The sequence below is a fragment of the Mastigoproctus giganteus genome, chromosome 7 (genome assembly GCF_048544385.1).
Source record: "Mastigoproctus giganteus isolate SK-2022 chromosome 7, ASM4854438v1, whole genome shotgun sequence".
Classification (NCBI taxonomy): Eukaryota; Metazoa; Arthropoda; class Arachnida; order Uropygi; family Thelyphonidae; genus Mastigoproctus; species Mastigoproctus giganteus.
Genome location: NC_143581.1, coordinates 232,025,017 through 232,047,809, shown reverse-complemented (window position 1 = coordinate 232,047,809; position 22,793 = coordinate 232,025,017). Strand labels below are relative to the sequence as shown.

At 38.7% G+C, this 22,793-nt stretch overlaps 1 protein-coding gene across 1 annotated transcript in view; it reads left to right on the top strand.

Moving 5' to 3' along the window:
* Nucleotides 1-19,669, top strand: part of RYa-R (RYamide receptor) — a 288,646-nt gene extending 268,977 nt beyond the window's left edge. Inside the window, exon 3 of the mRNA XM_090377477.1 lies at nt 19,201-19,669. Within this exon, the coding sequence (XP_090233603.1) occupies nt 19,201-19,668 (468 nt within the window). The 3' untranslated portion in view covers nt 19,669. The remainder of the gene's footprint in view (nt 1-19,200) is intronic.
* The last annotated feature ends 3,124 nt before the right edge of the window (nt 19,670-22,793 follow it).

Sequence of the window (22,793 nt, the reverse complement as noted above, 5' to 3'; positions counted from 1 at the left end):
ATCCATAGTTGAGAATCCTGTCCTAAAGCCAGTTTGCCCTTTCGGTTGATTCTCATCAAGTATTCTTTCTAATCTGTTAGTAATGACCCTTGTGAACAAATTGTAGATGTGGGATAACAAGCTAATTGGTCTATAATTTCCAATTTCTGATTTATCTCCTTTCTTATGCAGCAAAACTATGATTGCATTATTCCACTGCTTAGGCGTCACACCTTTTCTAATGCGCCTCGTGATGAGCCTTGCCAGTTTTTGTGTTATGTCTCTTCCTCCCAATTTTAACAACTCTACTGTAACTTCATCTTTCCCCGGGGCTTTCTGATTCTTCATTTTCTTCAATGCATGTTCTACCTCATCAGGAAGAATATTGGGTATGTCGTATGTGTTGCTACTTTGCAATCCATCTTCCCCACTGCTGGCATCATTCCCCTGCTCCTTGTATAATTCTCTATAGTAGTCTTCTGCTAATTGAATTATGCCTTCTCTGCTGTTTATAAGTACACCATCGCTATTCTTCAGTTCAGTTTCAGTATCATTTGTCTTTCTGTATTACTGCTCATGGCTGCTGATTTAAATCCTTTGTTTTCCCTTAATGCTTGTTCTACTTTTCTTGTGTTAAATCTTCTTATGTCCTCTCTGAGTCTCTTTGTAATGGCTTTGCATAACTCAGTATACTCAATTTTCTCCCTGTCAGTGTTTTTCTTGCTTTTCATTTGTCGTCTTCGGTTCATCATGACAAGTGTTTCTTGACTAATTTTTTCTTCTTTGGATTTCTTTTTTCCCTATAGGTTTCTTGGGCTTTATCACTTTCAAAAAGTTGTAATATTCCTCGTTGATATCTTGGTCCTCAGCAGTCTGCAGAAGCTCAAACTTGTTCTTAAGTTCCAGTACATACTGCTTTTTCTCCTCTTCTGTTATCTCAAAGACCTTTGTATTATTTACTCGAGTCAGTTTTTTCCTTTCCTTTCCTACATCTATATCAAGTGTGCATCTTACCATTCTGTGATCACTTCCAACATTTACCTTATTCAGGACAGTAACATCATTCACAATATATCTTCTGTTAGTGAGGATGAAGTCGATTTCATTAGTTGTTAATCCATTTGGACTCTTCCATGTCCACTTTCTGTTAACCCTTTTCTTGAAAAAAGTGTTCATTACTGACAGTCCTTGAGATTTTGCAAATTCCACAAGTCTTTCACCTCTTTCATTTTCACCAATTCCAAAATTTCCTATAGTTCTCCTTTCTGCGCTGTTTTGTCTTTTTCCAACCTTAGCATTGAAGTCTCCCATAATAATAGTGTAGTGGGTTTTCTGCTCATCTAGAAGACTCTCAATTTCAGTGTACATTTCTTCAACCTCTTCATCATCGTGGCTCGATGTTGGTGCATAAATCATTATAATCTTTAGCTTGTACCTCTTAGAAATCTTGAGTATTAGTCTTGACACTCTTGGTGATGTACTTTTGAATTCCAAAATGTTGTTTTTAAAATCTTTATGGACCAGAAACCCAACTCCACCTTCACTCCTTTCACTGTTTCCATTGGTGTACAGCAGATTTCCACTTGATAAACTTATAAGTGATTCATTTCTTCTTTTTGTTTCAGCCAAACCGATGATATTCCAATTCACATTTTCTAATTCCTTTTCCAGCTCTAATATCCTGTTTTCACCGATGAGTGTTTTTACGTTATAACAGGCCAAGTTCAGTTTCCGTACATGGCAGCCTGGTCGTACCCAGAGATTCTTAGCACCCTCTGCTTCCACTCTGATCCTCTCGCTGCCGTAAGAGGGAGAGTGAAAGCTGCTGGGGACTGAGGGCCATTTGTTTCGTCGTGCTTTCATATGCTGGAGAGTTTGGTCTTTTCCTCTTCACGCTGATCAGGCGTCTTGAAGAGAACCACTCTACACGTTCGTTGCCACCTAAGTGACGTAACAGGGCTTACCATCGAGAAGGTGTGCATGAGTGGATTTTAGGGAGGCAGGCCAACCGGACTTCTCCTAAATCTTCTGTAATAGAGAGATATTGGATCGATCAGTGTTTTAGGCTGAGTGTCTGATAACACACAGGATACCTGTTCCCCTCTAAGCCCCTGATATCAGCTAAACCAGCTGATACGATAGTAAAATCCAAAATAACGAAACAACAGACAGGGCTCTTCCACGTCAAATGTTAACACAAAATGGCTATGCTTGGCAACCCAAAGGTCGCGGGTTCGATTCCCGCCTCGGGCTTGGATCAAAGTACTGCAAAAACCTTGGGAGGTGCATTATGGCCACAGAAGCCTATGCGCCAACAACTACCAAAAAAAAAAAAAAAAAAAAAAATGGCTATTTATTGGCTAGTAGTTCCTTTTCCTCCATTTAGCCCTCAGAACAGGCTGGGTCTTTCGTCATGAAGAATCCAGGCTGCTCTGAATCCTTCATGCCATAAGGCAGCCGGTCCATATTGACATGATTTCAATTTGTATAGTTGTAGATATGGACTCGGAATTTCTCGTTTCACCTCATCCCACAAGTGATCTCAACTGGATTGAAATCCCGAGACTGGAAATGCCACTTCAGTAGGTGAATTCATTCTCATATGCCTGGAACCAACTAGCTTTTACAGTTCTGGTCTTATGACAGGGTGCATTATTCTATTGGAAGAACTCATTCACAGGTACACAAAATATATTATTCACACCCGGCAGGATGGATTCATGCAGATTTCCCCATATTCTGGCGCACCAATCAGCACGAACCAGTGCTCGTCAGGCAAACAATCTTGCACTGTCCAGTGTTGGCGTTTTGAGCCTTACCCTCTCGTTTTAACAGGAGGGAATCCAGATTGGTTCGCAACAAGGCACCATGAGGTGTGCGTTCGGACATGACTGTTTGGTTACCACTGTTGTATTAAATTGTTATTCGCTTCACTGCGCCCGTTCTGTTACAGTGCACAACTCTTGCCTGCCTCCTCCGGCCTCTAGTTAACGAGCTGTTCCCGACCAGAGGTTCACTGCGGTCGGATGTTATTTGGTTATTGGACCAATCTCTATACAGTTGAGACACAGTCATACGGCAAAACACACAGAATTGCACTTTCCGAGATACTCATAACGGTGCCTTTGGCGTCGACTACCATCAACTCGCCTTCGAAATCACCTAAATATTTCGTCTTGCCCATTATTCCACTAAATTTGTACACAGCTCTATCCTTATAAAGATGCCCACTTGCTTTATACCGAATGGTAGGAACATATGATGCTATTACTGAACGACTACTCCATTTTATAAAAAGAGGTAGATGTACCAAACAAAGTAGCCAAGTAGCCACTCAATGTATTAAATATCCCATATTTATTTATGCTTAATTGCCATTACAGTACTTTACTTAAACCGTATCAACAGACAGTCACAGATAGAAGAAATGCAAATAGATGCAAAGAAAATAATGAGGTGTGTGATGCCTCTTGAGTATAAAGACTACACAGGCTATTCGACTGCAGTAATCTCAAGCTAGAATGAGGAAAGCGCGTGATCTCTCAGACTTTGCAAAAGACATTATCGTGGGGAGCATGTTTAGCATGAGCCAAGATTCAAAAAACGAAAAACATAGCTGTTTCTCAGAAGCATCCATCTGAAAGATTTTTAATGACTGGAAAGCAAGCATTTCTTCCACATCTCAGAGGAGTAAATATGGGAGAAAAACAATACTTCAAGAGTGAAGCCGTCGTACTCTAAGGAGGACTGTGCAGAAAAATATTGCATCTAGTTTGCAGCAAATAACATCTGAATTGTTGTTGTTGTTGTTGTTGTTGTGGGATTTTAGGAGTATCAACGACTAAGGCCATATTGCTCCGTATACACTGTCTGTAAATTGCGTATGTTCTCTGGTCGATTTTCTGTTTACTGGATGAAAAACCCGAGTTTCCCGGTGAAAAACCAAGTTACCCTCGCCTGAGATCGACTGACTCAGACACGTTGTGAAAAAGGCTCATAAAAATTCCGGGACTCGAACTCAGCTGTTTTTCACCCGGTGTGGGGGAGGATGGCGATTCTACCAACTGTGCTAGCCATAAGGCCCATCTGATTTCAACCAAGCCCAGAACTGCCCTATTTCATCCCGCAGGGAATTAAAGAAATTGGGTATTGGCAGTCGCCTGCCTATTCGGTAGCCACTTTTCGGAGAAAAATAGAAAAATGCGCTTGCAGTGGTGGTGCCGAGAATGTCGTTATTGGATAGTGGAAGAAATTCATGTGATCAAACGAATCATTATACACTTTGTTTTACACTGATGGTAGGCAAAGAGTGTGACGAGAATCTCACAAGGCGATGGACCTCGCTTGCCTTGATAAGACAATCCAAGCATCTGGAGGTGGTATCATGGTATAATGAATGTTTTTTTAGCATGGACTAGGTGCGTCCGTTGATATCGGTGGAAGGTCGAATGTCACCCACGTAATATACCTCAAATTTGTATTAGATCTACTGCACTCTGCAATGTTACTTTTATCCCGAAGATGATGGCCACTTTATGGATGATAATGAAACCAGTTGTTTCCAACCAGAGGATCGCTGCTATTCAATGTTTCCTAGTCGTGCCAGACTCGTGCAAGGATGATTTGGAGAACATGCCACCACGGATATTCTCCATCCTCCCTGTTTCCCACATTCATCTGATCTCAATCCTATTCAGAATGTGTAGGATATGCTGGAGAGCTATTCGGCAATGAAGTCTTCTTACTTCATTTTTGTCGGAGCTACGCGATATTTTACTGAAATAAATGTTTACAATTACACCAAAATGCACTAAAACACCTTACAGAATTCATGCCGCTCCCCAAACTTACGAAAGAAAGGCTGCCTGATTTGACGCTGAGTAAAGTTTCCTATTGTTTGGTCAGTGTAGTGTAATTTTGACTTTGCTGAACAGTCTGTTTTTTTTTTTTTGGCATTTTTTTTTCGTTGGTCTGTCTGTCATTTACAGTTTTATTTTTTTATTTACAGTTTTGTTGTTTTCGGTTGTCCTTTTATCTGTTTTGTCGTTTTTATTTGCGAACTCGCCGAGATTTCTACTCAGCTGAATCTGAAAGCATTTCTGGTGCTGGTGAAGTGGGCGTCACGTCAATGTTTGTGTGCAACTGAGCGAACTGGAATCTAAACTTTCTCCAAGGTTGGATTCTCACCATGTGCTGTTCAAAAAGGCCTTTCTCCAGCGAAAAACCATCTGGCCCAGTTCATGCATGGCGGGGTACATAACCCTTAAAGTTCGTTCATCATTCCAACAAAACGGATGACGTCATAACATTTTAAAGAGCCTCTCCGCTTGTACGTAAAGCAGAGATGATTAAAGGAAGATAAAAATATCTTGTTGTTTGTACTCCGCATGACTACACTTCAAATGGAATGCTCTTTGAGACAGAAAAACTTTTGATTTTTCTGCCCAACACTTCAGAGAGAAATGATAAACAGCGCTGTAGCCTCCTTTTTTTTTTTTTTTTTTTTTTTTTTTTCGGAGGCATGTCAAATTGTTAACTGCACCTTTCGTCGTAATAACTAGTTAACTGTTTACTTCCTCTGTTTTCATACTTAGTACAAAAAAAAACGTACGTTTAGTAAGTCCGCATCCAAGAATGTCATCACGGAAAACATGTTGCACGCAAAGCTCTAGCAGTTTTCTATCAGTGAACGAGAAATTTCTTTCAAACAATCCATCGTATATCGAGGGTTTAGTGTCAAACAACGTTAACTACAAAATCATTTTGTAGTAAACGTTTTTTAATTAACCAAAAAAAAAAATAATAATTTGATATTTTCTTGGTTCAACGGAAATTTTCTTATAGCCCAAGCTAACTTTTAAAGTACTAGAGGGATGTAGTTCTATGACATGATATGCATCGTTATTTGTATAAAGTAAAACTAAAATTGACTTAAAACAAAAATGCAATTTTGTAGTTAACGTTGTTTGACATTAAAGCCTCGATACATAAGAAACGGTAAGGTTCTTCTGCTTCCACCACATTCATTAACATTTGTTTTCAGTAACTCTTAAGCATAAACAGCTTTCGTGGATATTACATTGGTTGTCAGTGTTTCCGAATTTCGTCGAGTCGGGAAGCAAATTGGTGGATTTTTTTTTCGTACCATGACCGGGTTAGCTGGTCTTCGGAAAGATGTCTATCTTTTCATGCAGAAAAATATTAAGATCTTCATTATATATATATGTAAGAAGTTTGTTCAATGTTTTAAAACGTCACTTTTATCATATCCTTACATTCCATCTTAAAACGTCTTTCTGTTCCATTTCGAACGGTTTCATCGATGGCTGTTTTGACTTCAGAATCCAATTTGAAATGATGTCCTCTTAAAGGTTTATTTTTTCTTTTTAAGGATCGAAAACATGAAAGTCATACGATAACAAATCTAACTTGTACACAAGGTGGTTGAGTGCTTTTCACAGCAAATTTGGAAACAAAGCCGGAATAGCTTCGTTATCATGAAGAAGGATGTTTCCTTCTATTACTTTTCCTTGTGGCTTGCAGTTGAAGCGCAGGTTGTTCAATACTTCTGCATACCATTCTGAGATAATGTTAGCACAGGACCGGCCCAAGATACAGGCAAACTACGCCGAGGCACTGGGAGCGCCAAGGACAATATTATAAGAATAGTTCTGTAAATAATACTCAAACACAAATACTCAGAAACAAAATATCACTATTTATATTTTCGTCTTCTTGTATATCTTAACAGTTAAAAAAAGTCTAGATTTGGCCAAATTAGATTTGGCTTTGTTGTCAGACCAGACAAATCACTGAATAAAAACGAATTCAAAGTATTTCAATGCCGAAAGGTCACAATTAAACCTGAATACAATGAAACATATTCAAAGGAAGTTCCTTATTCTGGATCTGTAGGAATTCTGAGAAATCAAGGGACGTGAAGCTTATTAGTAAACAATCTTCGAAGTTCTATGGATTAAAAAGAATAGAGAACAGTGTTCTATAGTGAGCAGATTTTTATTGTTTAGTGTACGTAAGGTGATAGTGTGGAAGAACATGGGAGAAGACTATTGTGAAGTAAGTACACTGAGTTGACAGAAATCATAGTTTATCTACTTAGTACCGGGTAGGCTCACGTTTCGCCCGGATAAGGGCAGTCACACGGCGAGCCATTGAGTGAAATTAAATTTCATGAAAGCGTTCCACGAATATTTCCATCCTGAATGCTGCACCAATGTCCACAATTCCGTCGCATTCCTAGGTGGATCCAAAGCTAGAACGGACCTTCCACAGCATTCCAAAGATGGTCCACAGGGTTTATGTCCAGTGAACGGGGAAGCCATTCCATGGTGGTAAAATCTGCAGAATGCTCTTCGAACCATGTTCTAGTCACTGTGGCTTTCTGGTGAGGCGCATTGTCCTGCTAAAAGGGTTCAGTGCCCTGTGGGTGCACAATGACCATGAAGGGATGCAAATGGGCTGCAAGGATGGACATAACCTGGACGTTAACAGATGCGTCTAGATGTACCAGAGGTCCCAACGTGTGCCAGTTGAACACGCCTCAGACCATTACCGACCGTACACCTGCCTGAACACTTCCTTGTTGACATGACGGGTGCAGCATAGCTTCGTGCGGTTTCCGCCATACACGAACCCTCCCGTCTGCTCGAAATAACTGGAAACGGGACTCGTCGGACTAGGAGACCCATCTCCAATCATCCCAGGTTCAGTGCCGATGTTCTTTCGCCCAGTTGAAGCGTAGAGTTCTGTGTCGTGGTGTGAGCAATGGGACTCTGGTGGGTCGGCGGCTCCCATAACCTATTGTGGCTAATGATTGCATGATGGTCTTGTTGGAGACGTTTCTGGCACCTCCCTCGTTGAAGTCGGCGGTGATTTGTGCCACTGTCGCTCTCCGGTTGGCTGAAACAGTGCGAGACAAATGTCGACGGCCACGTTCATCCACCACGTTTTTTCGCCCACAGCGCTGTCCACGATTCATTCCCATGCGTTAGGCACCCACTATCATCCCTCTTTCAAAGTCGATTAACTCACGACGTTTATCCATACTGACATCGAATTACCGACGTGAATGCAGTGATGCAGTGCACCTATATACCTGCCAAGCGGTGGGTTCGTACACTAGAGAGAGGCGTGACAGGGTCGTGTTGCCCAGGAACTAGATATCGCATGAATTCTGTCCTTTCGGTGTACATAGCTTCTTTTTTTGTTTGTAAATTTTTCAACAAAAACCCATGTAACAACAAAACATTTTGCTTTTTTTAACTAAAGAAAACATTTTCTCTGAACTTTTTCACAGGCTCAATTAAAAATACTTTATAAAATGTTTAAATATAAAACGGCCAACATTAACCAATTTATATTTTATCGGTTATATCTAATCTGACTACATACATTTAAAATCGAAGCCGACAATATTATTCTTCGTAACATTTTGTACCCACGTCGTTTTTTGCATAACTTTATGCAAAATTACTCATAATTTTTATTTATTTTTTCTGTAATCACTGCTCTGCAACCTCATATTTGCATTCATTCCACATAATGTTTTACGTATAAGTCACGTATTTATGTAAATATCAGTACGCATTTCCTAGAATTTCTTTAAATTGAGTCCTACTTTTTTATCCTTTTGTTGAATTTTAAAAATTAAATACATAAAATCAAGATTACGCGGGAAAGTCCTTCAAATCATTGAAAAAAAAATTAATCCTTCATTGGTAACAGAAATAAAAATTAATCACATTTATAAACAGAGGGGGAAAATATATAATATATAAACTTATCTGACTACTTCTATATAATGTTTGCAGCAAAGATGAGTTTGCTATTACTAATCAATATTGGAGAGCGCAATTGAAAATATTCTTCTTGGGCGCCAAGAAAGCTTAGACTGACCCTGTGTTGCCATTAGGTTCTTTGGAATCTTAATAGCAAAAGGCCAAGGTGGTTGAATAAAACGGTTAGCGTTACTTTTCCTACACAAATCTAGGGTCAACTTTGTTTACAGAGACATTTACCCCTGATCTCATGATCAATCCACGACAGTGGGTTTTGAGTTTCAACTTTCGCCATACTCACCCAACATTATGTTACGAATTTCTTGGGGTTCTTTCCATTCAGCAATTAAAATTTGAATCACTGTATAATGATCCGTTTTGCCTCCCCCCCCCCAAAAAACGACGCGCACAATCGTACAGAGAGCGAATAAAACTAAGTAGTTTTTATTATGAACTAACATGTCGATTGGGTTAAGCGTATGTTTTTCTCAACCTACCTGAAAACCGTTACGCATCGAAAGTATTTTAATTGAGAACTTTAATATAGGCAATAATCCTGTACGATTTTTAATACTTGTACAATTTTGATAAAAGAAGTCAAAGAGCTAAAAATGGTTAACAACTTCAAGTATCTAGCAACATTACAAAGACTGGAATGACAGACGAAGAAATAAGTAGAAGGATACAAGCGGATGGGAAATTCTATAGGCAGACAAGAGATCTGATCTGGAACATACCACTGAAGTGTAAGAAGGCTAAATATCACGCCTATTACGTACCAATTCTGATGTATGCATCTGAAACTTGGACTATGAGGAAAAAGGATGAAAGCAGAATTCAGGGAGCAGAAATGAGATTTATGAGGAGTTAGTTATTTTGGTTTTTAGGAGCATTAGCAACTAAGGCCATATTGCTCCGGGAATATGCGGTGGTCATTCCCTTGACCTTTCCGCATCCTCCGTATTTGGTGGTGACGGGCTCGAACCCCGGTCTAATCAAGAAGCGTGTGCTACGCACTGCTGCTCCTGCCCACCTGGCTACGGAGGCGCCTGATTTATGAGGAGCATAGCGGGAAAGACAAGACGTGACAAAATAATCTTACACACTGAAAGAACAGAATTCGTGTAATACCTAGTTCTTGGGCAACGCGACGCTGTCACCCCTCTCCCTACTGGAAACCCATCGCTTGGCAGGTATATAGGTACGCTGCATTACAACATTCACGTAGACGGTAATTCGATGTCAGTATGGATGAGCGTTGTGAGTTAACCGACTTTGAAAGAGGGATGATAGTGGGTGCACAACGTATGGGTCACCCTATCGCGGAGGTAGTACAGAAATTGAACTATTCCCGTTCGGAGTATCAAGAGTGTATCGGGATAGGTCATTTACGGAATAACATCTCATCGTGGACAGCGCTGTGGCCGGAGAAAGGTGGTGGATGAACGTGGCAGTCGACGTCCGTCTCGCATTGTTTCAGCCAACCGCAGAGCGACTGTGGCACAAATCACCGCCGACTTCAACGAGGGAGGTGCCAGAAACGTCTCTACCAAGACTATCAGGCGATCATTACCCGCAATAGGTTATGGGAGCCGCCGACCCACCAGAGTCCCATTGTTAATACCAAAACACAGGAGTCTACGCCTCAACTGGGCGAAAGAACATCGGCACTTGACCTTGGATGATTGCATACGGGTCTCCTGGTCCGATAAGTCCCGTTTCCAGTTATTTCGAGCGGGCGGAAGGGTGCGTATCTGGAGGAAACCGCACGAAGCTATGCTGCACTCGTTATGTCAACAAGGAAGTGTTCAGGCAGGTGGACAGTCGGCAATGGTCTGGGACGTGTTCAACTGACACAAGTTGGAACCTCTGGTACGTCTAGACGCATCTGTGAACGGTCCAGGTTACGCGTCCATCCTTGCAGACTACCTGTATCCCTTCATGGTCATCGTGCACCCACAAGGCAATGGACTCTTCCAGCAGGACAATGCACCTCCCTACAGAGCCGTGGTGATTAGAACATGATTCGAAGAGTATTCTGCAGATTTTACCCCCATGGCATGGCCTTCTCGTTCACTGGACATGAACCCTGTGGAGCATCTTTGGGAGACTGTGGGAAGGTCCGTTCGAGTTTGGATCCTCCACCGAGGAATGCGACAGAATTATGGAAAACGGTGCATCAAGCACTGTTTTCCATAATTCCGTAACCCAATTTCTTTAATTCCCTAAAAAAAAAAAAAAATCAATACTAAATACTACCCTCGCCTGAGACCGACTGAATCGACCACTTCGTGAAAAAGGCCCATAAAAATTCCTCGTGTCATTCACGAGGTGCGAACTCAAGGCTTTACCGACGGGTGTTGGGGAACAGTGATTAAACCAACTTGGGGTTCTTGCCATTCAACAATTAAAATTGCTGACGAAGACATTACAAATCATTTTAAATTACCTCAGTACGACTGTCGCAACAGACGACTATTCTATTCTTTTAAGTAGACGATACTTGCTTTACTCATATATTAAAATAAAATTACGTTAAATTTTAAATAATATTAATGAAATTAGTACTAGTAACGGCCGCATGGTGCAAGAAAGCCTATGGCTTATGCTGCACCAGCCAAAAAAAAAAAACAATGATAAAAAATAATAAAAAAAAAATAATAATAAAATAAAATAAAATAAATAAATAATAATAATTAATAAAATAAAAAAAGGAAATTAAACCTATCATCCTATGCGCTTCCCTTACCCGAAAGTACTATCCAGATGACCTTTGAATTTCCCCAAACTGTCGGCCTCTACCACCCATGAAGGCAACTTATTCCAGTAATTTATAACTCGCTGGCTAAAATAAAACTTCCTGCAGTCCAATCTAAACATTTCCTGCCCCGTAACTTGAATTTATGTCCCCTAGTTCTAGCATCATTTATAATCTTGAAAATTTTGTCCTCATTCATTTTACTGATGCCTCTCAGAGCCTTAAATACCTCAATCAAATCTCCTCTAAGGTGTCTAGTTTCCAAACTCTGCAACCCACATATTCGAAGTCTTTCTTCATAAGGAAATGTTCTGTTTACTTTTGTATCTATTTCAATTATAGTGACTTCATATTCTGCGATTGTGTTTTATGGAGCCTACTTGAAAGAAACGTACCTCGCAAATATTAACGTATGAGCTAATTCTTTCACTTAAATGCACACAGTCCTTTAAAATAAAATGTGAATTTAGATTAATATATGATTAAAATCAAGCTGCAAACGAAAAGAAATGAACTGCTCATTTTTGTTACTGAGTGTAAAGACAATGTTTGTTGTAGTGGACGAAATAAAATTAATCTACTGCAAAACTAGTAATGAGATGTACGGTATAAGTTCGAGCAATAGTCTGTCATAATCGTAATATGAGAAATCTGTCGTAAGCTTCGCATCAACTCTAGGTTGGGAAGTGGACTACTTTTCATGTAACCATAGAAACATAAGGAAATTGAGCAGTTTCGCCTTCTGGTTGTCAAGGTAACCTTATGAAAACAAATTTGAATGATTTCGCTTTTTAACTCGGGATACCTGTAACCATAGCAACGGAATGAACAAAATAGTTTCTATGTGTTTTAGCTCGTTCTGGGTAAGATGATCCATGAGACCATCTTGTATTCCCTGAGGGTAAAGTGAAGCGAGATGTTTTGAGCACAGTGATATCTTCCTGATGACGCCTGTCTCTGTGTTTCTCACAAAAAAAAATAATAAAATATCGGGCAATGGATATTTCCTTTGATGCCTTTCATTCATCTCATCAGCGAGTTCCTAGTCTCTCGGGGTGGTAGATGATGCTTGAGAGGATCTCCATGAGTATTTAAAAAAAGTAGAATTATAGATAAATGCGTATAAGGAGTGCAGTATTTAAACAAAAATCTAGAATTTATCCAAGAAATGAGTTGTAACGTGTAAAAACTGAACTTTGTAATCAATACAAGGCGACAGTTCGTGAGTTTGACTTTCTTTTTTTTCCCGATGCCGTGCATTAACTTTAGCATTGAAAAGTAGTCTAATCATCGTGTAACTTCAGAAACAAAACCTGATATAAGAAGAATTAAACAAAATTAAAGGAAATAATCGAAGTTTTCCGATTCACTAATCGGAAAACTTATGTACAGATATTATATTCTTAGACCGTCTCTTGAATCCTTACAACCATGTATTTCAGTGGCGTGATCTAGTGCAGTATCTTTAGTCTGCCAAAGTGAGGAAACATAACCATAATACATACAGTACCAGTCATCCTCGGTGAATTTAAAGTAAACCAATAAGTTTAAATTGTATGCAATATATGCACCATATTAAAGTAATATTAAATACTTCTTTCAAGCTCAAAAAAGATATCTGAAATAGAATTATTTTTCAATGAAAGCTTCAGATTAATCATGTAAATTCCTCGCAATTAGCACCTACATTAGGGTTTCTCATTTATTGCTATTCTTCGACAGAACAGCAGAATTAACAGCGCTGAGCAATGCAGAACAGTCAATCAACCCATTAACTAATTTGTGCAGAAACAAATTAGATTGTGATGCTCCCTTCTTTTAGTTGAACTTAATTTATGTGTCGTAAAGAGAGGGAACGATAATTAAGGTTATGCTGTTGTTCAGTTCCTATTGCTTCGAAGTCTGATAAAAGTCTTCCGAACTAAATAGTTATTTGAGACGGTGATCCCTTAATGTCTAACCATTACTAACCAGCAAGCTTTTGGAGCTTGATTAATACCACATATTTGTTCCCTCTCTACAAGTTCTGATTTGTTTATGTATTTATTTTGATGTAAGTATTTATTTGTTATCATAACTGTGTCAAAGTTTAATTAAAAAAGTTGAAAAACAAATCAGTATCAAAGGTTACATTGGTAAAACATGAAAGGGGGGTCAGTACTCAAGACGCCGACCGAGTTAGCCGGGTGGGTAAAGTGCCTGCCAGGCAACCCAAAGGTCGCGGCTTGGATCAGAGTAGTACAAAAAAAACCTTGGGAGGTGCATTATGGCCACAGAAGTTGTATGCGCCAACAACTAACAAAAAAAAGTACTCGAGACCTGTATACACTGATGGGCAGACATTTAAGGTATAAAAGACAAGAATACAACAGTTTTAAAAATAGATACAAATCAATAAAATTTGGTTGGAAAGTTCCTTTATAATTAGCGTCAAGACGGCCAACGTACCGAGGAGTAGATATATAATATGCACATATCCACGGGCTACCCGTGAGGGTAGCCCGTGGATATAATCACCGTAATTCGGCACCAGATAGAAAAGGGTTCGAAAAGAAATCCGTCAAAGATGCGAGGAATTTTTATGAGCAAATTTGTTGAAGTAGTCGGTCTCAGGCAAGGGATGGATTTTAACCCAGGAAACCCAGTTGAACTTGAAATTAGGACTTAATTTCAGCCAATCACTCCTGATTCAACAAAAGAACAACAAACCGACCCAAGGCTTGCAGTTCTTTTGTTTTGTTGAAAAAAAACTATTTTCAGTATTGCAATTTAAAAAGGTCCAACACAATGACGCGAAGAACTTTTATGGGCTTTAACATAATCAACATGTACTTGCATATGTTTTGTTCAAGATGGCCGTTACAATTTTGAGTTCCAAAATCGGTCGTACACAGACTATTGTCATATTCCCATCATCTCTCCACTTTCAGATTTTTCGCTCGTTTCTACGTTGGCATGTCTACTACAAATGACACCCCTACCTTCTACGGTTTCATTTATATTTCTGTTCTACTCTTCTGTCCTTTATACTTGAGTAATATTTGAGTAACTACCAACTTCCATAAAATATACTTATTTATTAATATTCCAATGTTTGGTAACACAGCGTGTGAACAATTTTTTTTCCCTTGCAAGTCATTTTAATTTCCTATTTCTCAGAGTAAGCTACAATTTTACTTGAATTAAAAATAAACGCTGTTAACGAATGGTAAACTGGACATTTGGATCCAATTCAGTACCCCAAGTAAAGCTGTGTATTAAGAATTCTGAATATGAATAGTAATCATAAAAGATTTCTAATAGTGCAGATACAAAAGTTTTAAAAATCCATTAAAGTTATTCAGAAATTAAGTAGTGTGAAAGAAGTAAGTCGATTTTCTTACTTCTTTTAATTTCAGTTAAAATATGGGAAAATTATTTGTAAAACTTTTCTTGGGCTCTGCAAGAGATGCGCCTGCTTTCTTACCTATTAACACCTCTTAATATAAGTAGCGAAGTTTGATCTATTATTACTCTTATCCTCAAATACAACGGGACGATATCACCGGAAATAAAATGTTTCGAAACGTGCATATAACGACTGGGCTGCCCTTAACTCTTCTAATTAAATGATCATAAAGATTCGCAAAAGAATAACTTGCCCTTAATTGCTAAATGGGGTTCCATCCGCCTCTCCTATAAGCATTTTCTTCTCTCTTTCTACAGAGACAACCTAGCACAGATCTGAGAACATTCACGTCTATAGTAAGAGAGATGAATTTCTGTTGTTTCCAGGTGTAACTGACCTAAATAACTGTTTGTGTTTTTAATTATGACTTTGAACGAACTGTTTCTTCTTGGGAGTTAGCCATCAAAGTTAATTCAAATTCATTGCACTCTTTACACCACAATAAATACTTTAATGTTCAGCAATGCGTTACAGCATCATTATCGGAGCATTGATCACTTGCAAACTCAGTGCAAGTGATTAAGGTTCCGTTAAGGATGTTGTAACATATCTCTAAACAATAAAATATTTCCCGTAGAGTAAAGAGTGTAAGGAATTTTAATTAATCTTGATGGTTAGTGTACATTTGGTAGTAGTATATTATGCGGATTTGAATGTTACAACAAACTCTCCTAGCGAATATATTAGCAAACTCTGAAAGTTTGATGATTACCAGTCGTACTTTGGTTATGACGCAACAATCCTAATTTGTATTCCACATTACAGTGGATTTCTTCTTTGCCACATCGAAGTGACTTGCTTGCTTTGCTGCTTTCTTCCAGATGGTAAAAATGATGATAACCTGTGTCACGGCCTTTTCCCTGTGTTGGCTTCCCCTCAATACTCTAGTTGTGGTAGGCGATGAACACCCAGAGATCTATTCCCTCCCAGGCATCATTTACGTCTGGTTTGCCTGTCACTGGCTGGCCATGAGCCACGCATGCTACAACCCAATCATCTACTGCTGGATGAACTCCCGATTCCGAAGCGGGTTTTGCTACGTATTAAGGTGGCTCCCGTGTGTCCAGATGCAGCACCTGCCAGATTTCCTCCCGCAGTCCACCCCAACGGCCACTAGCACCATCAACTCCAACACCTCCAAAGCCACCTCCACCCGAGACAAGCACCTCCATCCTCCTCTGCAAGTATCATTTCTTAAATGCATGAAAGGAATGTTCCTTGATTTCCGCATGCCATTGTTTGCACGCTTCCCAAAAAACCCCGCATGTGGTGCTAATGCACATGAATGGTTTCCTGATCCTCTTTATACTGTTACTAATGCACTTCACTAAACCGCATGTCTTCCCTTAATGGAAAAATGCACAGTGCACTAAGAATTGCAAAAACGGAAATCGAAATAATAGCTTTACGTTTTTTTTTTTTTTTTTTTTTGTTTGGTGAAGAGTTTGAATTTCCACTCGGAAAGTCGCTGTTCACAAAATTTGTATATATATTTTTTTCTTTCTAAACTACAACCCAGCATCGCTGAGATGGCATTAATTTGGAACAAAATCAGAAGTAAAGTTGGAGCGAATATATTCTGAGGTCTCTGTTTTGCGCCAATGGATAAAGAGACTCCATGGTATATTATCCTGTGTCTAATGGGCGCATAGTGAAAGACATATTTGCGGATGCAATACGAATCAAGTTCCAACATATCTCAGAAAAAAACAAACTCTCCACCTGTGAAAGACGTATTCTCCAAACTACGACGCTCATATTGCTTTAGGAATTAAACTGTAAGACCGGCCCATGATCTTATTTTGGTTTTCATAGTCGGGTCAAAAAAGAAAAACTTTCAAGAACGGTCCTTAAATCCTCCCAACATCAATTAAACTAACAACAGTAAATAGATATATTTGTCATGTCGTGGCTTCTTTATAGGATAATATGTACCTTGGTTTATGATTATTTATTTATATATTTTTTTTTATCTTTTCTATACTATTAGTTGTAATTCATTTACTCTCATGTTATTAGATTAATTTTTACTTAACTCACTGCACATTAAAAAAAACTATTATTTAAAAATAAAAATTGTTTGCTTAAACTACTATTCTATAAAAGATATATTTGTCAAGGTAGATCATTACTGCGCAGTAATTTCTCACTTTCTGAATAGTACATAATAGTGCATGAGCTTTGACAGGTTTATTCAGTTAGGTAAAGATGGGGATTTCCAACTTATACTTTATATTTGTGCATGATTGTAATAAATGTGTTGATCTCGTACAGGAAACGCCCGAATTGGTCTTCCCATGTCGTTCTTACTCTGTATCTATACATTCAAGAGATCTGACGGCCCGGCAAGGTTTTATGTATTCTCAGTTACTGATAATGACTTAAAACTTCATTAAAACATGGGAAGGTTTATTCACTAAGTATGATGTGCATTTTTTCCACAATATGTAAATTCATGAATGTTGTCCTGCTGTAAATAGGATTAAGAAACCATATTAAAATCTCATACTAGTTGAACATTAAATTATTATCTGGAATGTATTATGTTTTTCTTAATTTCTATAAACAACTCATCGCACTTTACTTCACCAGTTTTTTCTCAGCCCACCATGGAACTCACAAACAATAATTTGCACGCTAAGTGAGCATTAACGGCATCGTTCTGGGATCAAGTTGCATAAAAATTGAAATCTGTAAACTCCCCACCTTTGTTTCTCGGCTTTCGTCTTCTGCTCCAGAAAAATCTCAATTGCGAAGTCATTTTTCTCAGTGACACTGGTGTCATAGCAATGGTAATTCTGCTAGCCTCATATCCTACAGAGGAAACTATAGCAACCCTCGTGTTTTTGTGGATTCCTATTTACTGTTTATGACTAGGAAGTTCTGAACAGGAAAAGCATCTCTGGAATGTTGCTCTCTCGTGTCAACAACAATCAAGCGCGCTTTATTTCTTATTTTTTTAAAGACGTAGAAGTCTAATCTTTTCAGTCTCATTGTGTTCCTAATTGATCAGGAAAAAAAAATATCAAATTCTACTTGACCGCATTTGAATAGTTGAAAATTGTAAGCTTTATGTCAAGGCTTGTGCTGGCTCCTTCCCCCTTTTCAATTAACAAACAAAAGGCGTGCATCTGACTGACACTGGTCACTCCGATTTAGACCAGCTCCTCAGAGACTGCAAGATAAAATGGGGGCCTGCAGTGTGGGCAGCAATAACAGCAGGTTTGTACCACTTAAACTCACCAGTTATCTACAGCATTCTCCAGTGCTTCTTGGTCTGTGACGGAGGCATCTGATTTTACATGTAATGCAGAAAACAGCCTTAGAACGTCTAAGCCACTACTCAACTCTTGATGCTGCTCTGGTAGTAGCTGAAGCAACTCAACAATACATTCTGAATGATTTGATGAACATAATTTTCCCCCATCTGAATTGCTCTTATGAATTTAGTAGTTTGTTAAATTTTGAAACCTAAAAAAACTGAAATGCTTTCGTATATAAAAATATTATTAATAATTCTGATAATTATGTTTATTTCGAAAGTGAATTATATTTTTACTTTCTAATAAAACTATATTAAGAGAACTTGTTAAAAAATATATTTTTAATGAACACTCCAGTTGCAAGATAGCACTAAATTAATTGCCCATGCTATGACTATACGACGTCGTACTAATAACTTTTTTAAAATTATCAATACGAAACGCATAATCAATGTTCAAGAACGATTTCCATAGCCAATCGATATTCTGAGCCAATGAACGGATCTACCTTGGTTGAATAGCAGTCTACTAATCCAACGAATTCGTCCATCTTGTTTGATTGGCAATATACTCGCTCAATGAATAACCGGAGTCATTTATATTCTGGTCGTAGCAGCTCTAACTTCTTTACCTACGAAGAATTTATTTCATCTGACATTCTTCATAATATTCATCCAACTGCCCCTCACCCACGAACTAACCTATCGTTATTACCATATTTAGGTAATTTTATTGAACCAACATCAGCACTCATATGATGATGCCATCCGGACCCAAGCGGCATCGCAAATAAAGACAATTTTAACCACTCGAAGTCAACTTCCCTGCCCCACTTTCAAGATATCTTAGAACAAACAGAAATTTTCCTATAAACACACACCTTTCAAATTTCCGTAGTATACTGTAACAGTAGTCAGCATAATCACTTGTACTGATGTGCTCTTATCTTTTCAGATGGTCAAGATGATGATAGCGGTCGTGATGGTGTTCACTCTTTGCTGGCTCCCTCTCAACACCCTCATAGTGGCCGCAGACCAGGACGAGAGTATCTGGAAGCACAAGCACATCCTCTACATCTGGTTTGTCTGCCACTGGCTGGCCATGAGCCACGCCTCGTACAATCCGGTCATCTACTGCTGGATGAACTCCAAATTCCGCGAAGGGTTTACGCAGATCTATCGGCGGCTGCCGTGTGTAAAGACACGGAAGCGAATTTGGGAGGATGGTCGCTGCAATACCTATTCCACGTACACTAGTGTCCGAACCATGAGCCTCCGAGGATCGACCAAGGCCGTGAAGGTGATGATTGGACAAGAGAACGGAAGGAGCATGACCTGTGCAACCCCAAACATGAAAACAAAGCTCACCCACCACGTGTGTCACGAACTGGACGAAGACGTCGCTAGTGACTCTTATGTGTGAAACGAAATATTTCTTTGCATTTTGTTCCAGTCTGTATGGACCAGAATTCAAATTAAATATTAATATATCTTTATTGCAATCACTACTATCATTAATAAAAAATAGATCGATGACTCACGCAGCACCCGTAACAAAGGCTAGTGGTTATAACATGTAGAACACACAATTAATCAGTAGAACATACAATCTTATCTCATGAGTGGCATGTCTGCTCATCCAGACAAAGTTGCATCGGACGTGGCACACGGTATCACAGCAAAGACTGGATTGTGACTACTCCTTACTTTGGCTAAATATCGCTTTTAGAGGTAATATTTCTAGCGAAAGTTCAAACAAATATCAATAAATGAAGGCCGAGATGCAATTTGCGATGAGTGAGGTTTGCCATAAAAAAAAAAAAAATGGATGCTGTACGGCAACATCTCTCTCTCCCTCTCTCTGAACTGAGGCGTGAACGGCTAATAATAGTTGACTTGATTAGCCTCTTCAGTTTGATTGAGAGTATAACACAAATAACACAATCGAAACAGTTTCTGGATAGATTTTTAGTATGAATTTTTTCAGATGCCTAGACTGACTTAGCTGTGCATATTAGAACTTCAAATATGCTACAATCTAATAGGAGCAGCTTCATCCTGGAGCAGAAATTTTAGCCTTTCTGCTCAATCCTAGAGCAGAAAGGCTAAAACTAATAATGCAACTCAAAATGCTTTAAACTAATTTAACCGCTGTGGGAGACATTTCTATAGCAGCCAGATTGGTCGAAAGCATTCTGACATTTTATTGTTAGAGCCAATGTTAAAGTCTCGCACACGAAGCGAACTTACATTGATTAACGATTTCGAATTTAATTTGACATCTGAATAGAACGGCTGCTGGGAAGGCAGCTGCTGGAATGTTTACATTTTCTTGAAGTTGAATGAAAACATATCACAGAAGCTTCCAAACAAACGATCTGTAATTCAAACTAGAGTCGCGCGACGGATTTCTGTCGTTTTCCATCCGTGACACAGCTTGTATCACAAATGTAATTCCGGTCTCCTGGAAAATAGGGAAAATTCTGTGCCACAAATATCCTAGCAACAGAACTAATCATCAGTTTATAAAGTTATTCTTTAAGGTAGTAATTTTAAAAGCAGATTTCTGAAGAAAGCAATACTTTTTTTGACTGATATATTCCATGCGTCGTGGGGAGGCAACAAGTAACAAATATACACTGTCCTCTCAAAAGTGTTCGAACCTCATGTTGACGAAAATGAATCATTATTTAAAAAAATTATAACTTCTTGGACACCTTTAGCCTGAATAACAGAATTTATCCTTTATGGAAAGCTTTCAAGCGGTTCTGATATCAATCCTGTCGAAATGTGGCGCTATTCCTGCACAGCATTTTCGAATTATAAAAATTTGCTGCAATGCGAACCGCAAGAAGCAGACCACATTGTAGTGTATTCTTCGCACTTCGTTGTGGGAACGATGTATTGTGGGCATCATTCTCCAGACAATCTTCAAATCCAAACAGGTCAGTCACAATTGACCATTGGGTAACATGACTCGTACCATAGAACCTCTTTCCATTGTTTCTGAGGCCACCAAATGAACATTCTCATCCCCAAAAGACTTCGAATTTTTTCGTATTATAGGGTTTATTAGCTGCAGCTCTCTGATGAAAATCAATCCGTAGTAAATCCGTATGGACAGTCTTAACATATTGAGTTTGAGGTCAGGTTTTGCAGAGAGATTTTTGAGGATTATATAATGTCTTATTCAGAGTTCGCCAACAGCTGTCTTCTTTTCTTTCTTTCTTTCTTTCTTTTATGTGGTTTACTGGATCATCGTTTAATTGTTGCATCTCCTCGATCTTCTATTTTTTCACAGCATCGGCCACTGCTGACTTCGAATAATTAACAATCTTCTATAGCAAAAGCCGAGAATGATTATTTCTTTTTGAGCTTACCGCCACTCATTACTGACTGATTGACTAGAGTTTCCTGCAAACTGCTTTACCTGTTATTTACTTGGATACAAGAGCATCGTTTGTTACTTTCGAAGGAATGTCTGAATACTTACGACAGGGGAGTGTGAACAGGTGAACCGATTGTTGGTCAGTATCCTAACTGGACAAAAGATATCGTTCAGCCTCAATCACAGATAAATTTTGGTTGATATAAACATTTCGTCCCTGGTAAGAGTACTAACAGCATTGCGTTACTACGATTAGGTGAAGAGCATTCTGAGCTTCCGACTATGAAAATTTAAATTTTTTAACAAAAATTTTGAAATAATATTTTCTGATTACTATTTTTTAAGCAGAAAGTTAAAAGCGAAGAGTCACAGCTGGGCTCTTGAGGCTATACCTCGTCTGAAATTTCTATCAGGAATAAGCAGTCATTTTTATTGTTTATATATCCCTCAAAAAATCGAAAACTGCAAAAACAGCGCAATTTTTACTAAAAACTTGACTACTTGCTATTGGCGCTGAAGCTAAACTGCGGCTGTAATGCGACCTCATAAAATAAAGCTATAAAACTAAAATAAATACATTCGTGCAAAGCCAGTAGCCAGGCGGATAAATATTTTGAAGGGAAGTTCCAGTAGGCGGCAGCACATGCAAACACAGATAATTATCACGAAGGAGAATGGCTCAAAGAAATTAAGTATTAATCCTGACTTTAAAAAAATAAAAATTAGGAGTTGCTCGATTGCACTGATTCATATTCACATTATTTGGTTAATCCACCGGTTGTCAGTGTGCAGATCACGTAAACTCTGAATAACTCTGAACCCTAAGAAATAGTCTATCACACGGACTATAATAATAAAACTAAAAATTAAATATTCTCTGCTCTTGAGAAGATAGAAAAGTTTATTTCGTCTCTTCCAGGAGCATAAACACGATAAGAGAAATAAAATATCATCGTGTTTCAAAGTGGTCATAAGGTTTCAGCTTGTGCGTTGAGATGCGATAACAAAACGTCATTGCACAAATGGGCATTGTTATGGCCTAGTAATTTCTGCTTTATTCCAGATAAACAAAATTTGGCCTTAGTTGCCCTTCTACCAATAAACTCCCATTAAACCAACCAACAATTCCAGATAAAGGGAAATCTTTTATTCATTGTTTC